Raw genomic sequence first — 7273 nt, forward strand, 5'->3', positions numbered from 1 at the left:
GTCCATGATTGTCTTCCTTTATTTGATACTGCTCAGTATAAAAATACATAACTGGATAATGAAAGTATTTATATGCTTTGTTGCTGCTGCAGTTATTTATTTGTCTATCTTTTTTTTTTTTTTATGATGATGCTCATTAATCTCTTTTTTTGTCTCTCTTCTGTGTCTTCCAGTAACTATCATGGGCAGTGAAGAAAAATAGGCTAGTTATCTGCTGTGTGGAGGACAGAAGGTTTGCAATACCCCGGAGCGTCCCTCCTCTCTTCCCACTCAGGCAGTCCAGCAAGTTTCCAGCAGCATGGCTGAAGAAGACTATGGCAGCTTTGTGGACTGGAACCAGATGGGGGATCTGGCCAAGAGCAGTGGGCCCACCAAGGTAGACTGTAAAGACCTGAAAGAGTTCAAACAGATGGCTCGGCAGGGTTACTGGGCCAAAAACCACAAACTACGGGCCCAAGTCTACCAGCAGCTCATCAAAAACATTCCCTGTCGTACAGTGACCCCAGATGCAGAAGTATATCGCGACCTTATGGGAAATGCAGCCACTAAGAAGCCCTCTTCCCACATTCCGCTTCCAGAGTTTGTGGATGGAAGTCCTCTGCCACAGTACTGCCTGAAGGCAGAAGCAGTAGCCTCAGCCCATCAGATTATAAACTGCATAGCTGGACAGTTTCCAGATATATCCCACTGCCCATCACTACCAGCTGTTACTTCATTGCTCCTGCACTTCAGCATAGACGAGGCTCAGTGTTTTGAGCATGTCAGCCGCATACTGGCCTGCAACGAGCCAGGCAAACGACTGCTGGACCAGACTTTCCTGGCCCATGAGTCTAGCTGCATGACCTTTGGTGATCTGGCCAACAAGTACTGCGAAGCCGCCCACAAACTGATCGTGGCCACAGCCCAAGATGTGCTTGAAGTCTACTCAGACTGGCAGCGCTGGGTCTTGGGTGACCTGCCTTTCAGCCACGTGGTTAGGGTCCTAGACATCTACCTAGTGGAGGGCTACAAGGTTCTCTTCCGTGTGGCTATAGCCTTGCTCAAGTTCTATCGCAAGCATAAAGCAGGGGCCCAGGGAGGCCCGGGCAACCAGCAACAGGATTCTGGCAAAGTTAGGGCGGACATTCAAGCTTTCATCACGGGCATCGCCTCCACTGTCACACCCGACAAGTTATTAGAGAAGGCCTTCTCCATCCGTATGTTTAGCCGTAAGGAGATTACCCTGCTGCAGCTCACAAATGAGAAGTCCCTGCAGCAGAAAGGAATCACTGTCAAACAGAAGCGGTATAGTCAATTATCTTATTTTTACGTATTGATTTGTGAGCATTCTGTTGCTTTTACTTGAATCTCGGCTCCTTTTAAGCTGCCTTACTTTGGCACACATGGCAATCCATCACATGAATTTCTTCCTGGTATACACATCTATAATATTTTTTGTCATTAAGGATGTAGCATTATGTGATTTTGATAGTTATTCAGCTCTGCAGATTTTATATACTTTTATTATCATGATATTGGCAAGAATGCCTTGTTCTTTTTAAGCTTTATATTCTGGCTTGCTCTGGGAAATGGTTTAAGTTGCTCTTGCATCCTTGTCTCACAATGTTCTTGTTTCCTTTTTGTTTGGTTTCTGCCATGTCTTTCCATCCACCATCTTCTGTCTCATCTGCACTTCCCTCCTGCGTTTACTACATTGGTTATTTCACAGTCCTAGGTGGGTTCTCTTCTCTATGCTACCTTCCAGAGCCATCTCTGTTTTCTTTCAAAGATTATTTCACTGTGATCATACATCAAAGGGTTGATCAGTGTCAACAGACTCTCAAATAAATAAATGGTTACCTTGAATACATTCACACCATCATCTGCTTTAAATGACTTAAAGGTTTATGCATCATAAACTGTGTGATCTACCTCACATTCTGTACCTCTCCGTCTCTTTCTGTGTTACATACATATTTCTGGGCATCTGCAGGCGGAACGTGCAGCTGGCACTCAACCCGGACACCTTCTCCTCAGAGATTGTCAGTGCCAAGGAGATGCGGGACATCTGGTCTTGGATCCCTGAGCGCTTTGCCCTGTGCCAACCACAACTCCTCTTCACAACCTCCACCCATGGTTGCAGCCTTAACAGGTAAACTGTCCGGTGCTCACCTCAATACCAAAATATGTATGTTAGATTAAAATTTTACATGTCAGGCCTTGTTTAGCATTGAGTCTGAATTTGCTTCATGGCCAAAAACCTGAAAGGAAAGATAAATGTAAACATGAAAGCAATGCTGTCAAACAAAAAAAACATAGGCCAGAAGCAAAAAAAAAAATTGCAAATAAGCAATAAGGTGCTGAGATTCCTGTCATAAAGTTTTTATTGTGTATTTCTATTAGGCGGAACACATGCAGCTTAATGGGGCAGCTCTGTGTCATCTTTGTGATGGCAGTCTGTTTAGATGAACGGTGTTTGGCTTCAGTTCATCTAAACACACTACCCACACTGGCATGACACAGAGCTGGATTAAAATCAGCAAAATATCTCTTTTAATAAATGAATAAAGAGGTGTGTGAAGGAATTTTGTTTTGTACTTTTTTTTTTCTTCCTAAACCTGTTCTATATAGCGTACATACTGTGTCTGCAGTAACCAGCAGGCATGCCATTGTGGAACAGAAGTAATTAGTCTTTAATAGAGTAATTAGGAACAATTAGTTGAAAGTTTTGTTCTATATTTAAACAGTGCCTTACTTAAATGTAGATGCACATGGACTTTGGTAAATCTACCAAAGTATCCTTAGATTTAGCATTGGGTGTTTATTAAGGAAGTCGCAATGAACTAAACTTTCACATTCTCCTCCAGATTCTACTCACATTGTGAAGGCTACGAACCCACTCTGCTCCTCATTCGGACCACAGATGGAGATGTACACACACACACACACACACACACACACACACACACACACACACACACACACACACACACACACACACACACACACACACACACACACACACACACACACACACACACACAGCAAACTCTCTCATTATTCCCTCATGTTGGATGGATGCACATTATCCTGATGAAAAATTTGTACATAGTACATGATGAAATACCATCAGATATTTTATGTTAATGATGATGATGAGACTGATGCAGCTCAGATCGTTAAGCTATCCTAATATTCAGGCTTTTCCACCCCATTGTTATGCATAACCAAAATATAGGGTTACATATTATGTAAATCTTATATTATGATCTCAGCTTTAGAATTACTTTGACACTTTGTACCTTTTTATTTATTTCTTTAAATAGAAAATTCTGTTTAGGTACAAAGTGAGCAGAAGTGGTCTCAAAACAAAGCATAGTGTCACACTCGTAAACTAGTTTCTGTCTCAGACACTTATTTCAAACCATCACTCAAATAGGGAAAATGTTTTTTTTTCCCGCCTGCAGATGGACTCGTTTCGCCAGCATATTCCACTCTAGCAAAACTTGGTATTGCATGTGGTTCTTACTAGGCACTTCTGTACTGACCAAAACATGGTCAGTCAGTGATTTTTTTTTCCCCCCAATAACTAGGAAGTTTTACATTAGCTTTGTGCATTTCAAAATAGACTTGGGTTCAAATGAACTAGGCTTTATTCTTCCAGGGCCATTGCAGATGAGCTAATTGAAGAGACAAAACCGACGATGCCAATTCTATTTTTTGCCTTAGGTATGTGGAGCCTTCCTGTCCACAGATTGGGAGGAGCGGAAGAGAGGAGGCAACAAATTGAGTTTCTTTGGCACAGGGGAGTGCTTTGTCTTCAGAGTGAGTTTATTTCTAGTATCTTTACTTACTACTTAACTTTCAGCAGAAAATCTATATATAATTTTTTTTTTGTGTTCATTTTAGGTGAATCTTAAGGTTTAGACAGGAAGGAAGTCTTAAGGTTTATCTGGATCAATTAAAGAGAGGCTGTTTTCATTTTGAGCAGTACCACACTATAGCCACCAGAGGGCACAATCCACCTTGTTTTCACATGTTCTTGATATCTGTGTCACTGGCCCCACTTGGCGTGTCAGGCTCCTATTTGAAAAAGCCTGCCTAGTAGGTCACAGTTCACCATACTGGCATTGCCATGTCTGCAGAACAAGCACACATTGTGCTCTTCTGCTTTGAGCTTCAGATATAACTACACCTATGCTAAATATAGCAGAACAGACTGGCTCTCTAATGCCTTCTATATAAATTATTTACTGGTTATCTGTGTTGATGCACAGCTGTGGGCTATGTGAGCCAGAAAACCCTGTCATCTCACACACTAATACTTAAGCACACACAGATCGGAAACTCCTGTAAGCTGATCCAGTAGTATCTGGCCTCGCCATCACCTGACACCAGAAGAAAATGGAGACAGTCAGCAAGGACTGATGTCTATCAGATATTTTTTATTTAGTTAATGTAATACTTTATTTAAACAGGTAGTCTCATTGAGATCATGATCTCTTTTTCAAGAGACCCCTGTGTACAAGAATAAGCATGAACAGTTTAAGTTTGTTCACAGAAAATTCATGCAAGTTTAGTTTTTACAATGGGAAAAGCAATTAAAAAGTGGAATTGCAAATACTTGGGTATAGTCTTGAAATGAGAGATTTTAGCATCAACGTTTTTTTTCTAGCTCATTCAGTAAGTAAGGAGCATAGTATTTATAACCAGCGCTTCCAAGCTCAGTTTAAACATGGGTAGCCGCTTAAGTTACAATATCCTGTGTCTTGACAGTGTAAGTATTTATGAGACCAGAGATCAGAGATAATGAGGCTGTTTTTGTTGTAGAGCCTTATAGATAAATAACATACAATGCAACTCCAGTTTGTCGGTTAAATGTGCAGTAGTCAGTAGTCAGGTCATCACATGAAGTATCTATTATGTTAGGTATCAGGGCTTTTAAGATCACTTCATTGCCACTTTGTATATGTGTTACTGTTAAAGAAAATATGTATCTCTTTTTATGTAAACGAATGTGCAGTACTATTCCATTTAACGTTCAACGCTCAGGTGTGTAATCGATGATGAATGCCTGTTTCCTTCGCTAGCTGAAGCCAGAGATGGAGCGCTATGAGTGGGTGGTGATCAGCCACCCTGAGTTAGCCTCCTCCATCAAGACTGAGGGCCAGGAAGACACGGCCTCCTCTGAGGGGCAAAACTCAGACAACAATGGTTTACAGCAGCCAGAGAGACCTGCTGGAGACCTGTCGCCCTTCCTCTCTGCACGTCACTTCAACCTTAACTCCAAGAATACTTCCATGTTCATGGCTGGCAACTTTGACTCCATCATAGTGGGTGAGTGGATTCATTACTGTAATGTAGGCTAACTGTTGTGTATTTGGCATTTTGAGTCTCCTTTTTACATGGTATTTTTCTCTTGCACCATAGCTGGCCAAATGTAGATGATTTGCAAACTGTTTGCTCTTGTGTCTGATCAGGGGGAGGTGAAGGCAACGCTCTCTACATCGACTCTGAGCTCAACCACGGGCGCGCTGGCAGCTGCGCCACCTTCGACAACCCGCCCCTGTGTGCTGAGAGCTTCCAGGTCTCACTGCTAGAAGTGTGGGGCTTCCAGGACGCCATGGCCGCATAATGCTGTACACATAACCACAAAGTACACGTGCATACACATGCATAAATGGAGATCCATACAGGCATGGGCACATAATATGCATATTGACATATAAAACATGTTATAGCAGAAAATCTTGATGTAAAATGTCCAGCAAAGTGTTAGAGGTGGAAAACACAGGTATGCAAACAAAATTACATCCGTCCTGCAAATTCATATATGATTAATTATTTTTTTTATTTATTAATCCAAATTGTGAACCAAAATTGTGATATTTTTGTGTTTTGATTTCTGTGTTTGTTTATTTTTGTATAACAGATTTGTAGTATGGTGTGCTAATTATGTTGACGTGTCTGGTAATATGAAGGAAGTCAGGATCAACTCTAGATAAAGCCGATAAAAGGTTAATTTAGAGGATTTTCTCATGTCGGCTATAGTGTGTTCATGCTGAGCTGAATCATTTGAATTTCTGAATGTCAATTCAGTCTTTTATGTTCTGTGGTTTAGCTCAATCCGCCAAATTTACTCTATAGCTATCTCTGCAGTCTTAAATGTTATTTACCAGGCCATAAGGTTTTTAAGATACAATTTGTGAAGTCAAGAGTTGATTTGGTGAGCTGTGTTTTTAAATGTTGGAAAACTATATAAAGATGTGGTGAAGTTCCAGGTCAGCTATTTTTCCTGACGCATTTTCCCCACTTTGATTTGCTGTACATATTTGGGAGATTGCTAGTGAAATAATGTGGTAAATGTTTGTGAATATCAGTGGTGAATTTAAGTGTTGCTATTTTGCACCATATATCAAAGCTTTCTTTTGAATGAGTGGCAGTTTCTCCTTTTGTGTAGTATATGAATATCCATGTGAATAACAGTACAATTTTTGTTTTTTTAAAGAAAAGAAAAAAACTCAAGGTGTTTTTGGTTTACAAGTAATGGCGATAAATGCAGTATGCTCATCCTTCGCTTCTTCTTACCCATTTCCTGCTACTTCCGTCCTTTCCAGTGTAAAGATAGTAACAAAAAAAAGTCCAAAATGTTGCCCTGTTGGCAAAGTGTTGTTGTGGTTATACACCCTGTTTGTACCTGTATGTTCAAACATGTGCTCCAATGAAATATCAATTGTCAAAATGTATTCTACATGTGAAAATACAGCAATATGCTTTGATCAGAGCAAGTGACTTGGTCTTTGTTTTGTCTTGCTGCTTGTGGCTTTTTCTTCCAAATCTATCACATCTGTGTCCCTGCGAAGAGATGGGTTCAGACTGTCACAGAAGTGTGCCAGATGCCTTTTTAAAGTCATCTGACCGTGAATCTAACCCCCTAATCCTGCTCTACTCCTCGTAGTTACAGCTATGCTTGTTTGACAAAATTACATGTTAAATCGTTATACAAAAGTTACACAAGTCATACAGTCACTTTGATTAAATGTATGTTTTCTGTGCACCTTTTTAATACCAAAAACTAATGCAAATTGTGTTTCTAATGTTTTGATTACATCTTTCTTTTTTAAAACCACAAGTGGTGGGACAAACATAAACGTAAAACTATTTTGAGCAGATACATGATATAACATTGTTGCAAATGACATATCTACAGTAGGTAGGTCTGGGCATAAAAGAAGAAAAAGTGTGTGACTCCTAACTCAGTCATACACACTTCTTGATGCGCGCGGTCTATTTT

The 7273-nt window shown here is 40.5% G+C and overlaps 1 protein-coding gene across 3 annotated transcripts in view; it reads left to right on the forward strand.

Moving 5' to 3' along the window:
* The window catches only part of tbc1d24 (TBC1 domain family, member 24), a 10797-nt gene extending 4034 nt beyond the window's left edge, over positions 1–6763 (forward strand). For 2 of the 3 annotated variants that reach the window (XM_039787559.1, XM_039787560.1), the window contains exons 2-8: positions 174–1284; positions 1709–1714; positions 1973–2131; positions 2847–2910; positions 3709–3804; positions 5070–5316; positions 5460–6763. In XM_039787559.1, the coding sequence (XP_039643493.1) occupies positions 299–1284; positions 1709–1714; positions 1973–2131; positions 2847–2910; positions 3709–3804; positions 5070–5316; positions 5460–5614 (1713 nt within the window). In that variant the 5' untranslated portion in view covers positions 174–298 and the 3' untranslated portion in view covers positions 5615–6763. The remainder of the gene's footprint in view (positions 1–173; positions 1285–1708; positions 1715–1972; positions 2132–2846; positions 2911–3708; positions 3805–5069; positions 5317–5459) is intronic. The other variant, XM_039787561.1, reaches the window with a different exon arrangement.
* The last annotated feature ends 510 nt before the right edge of the window (positions 6764–7273 follow it).

This window comes from Perca fluviatilis, chromosome 21 (assembly GCF_010015445.1).
Source record: "Perca fluviatilis chromosome 21, GENO_Pfluv_1.0, whole genome shotgun sequence".
Lineage (NCBI taxonomy): Eukaryota > Metazoa > Chordata > Actinopteri > Perciformes > Percidae > Perca > Perca fluviatilis.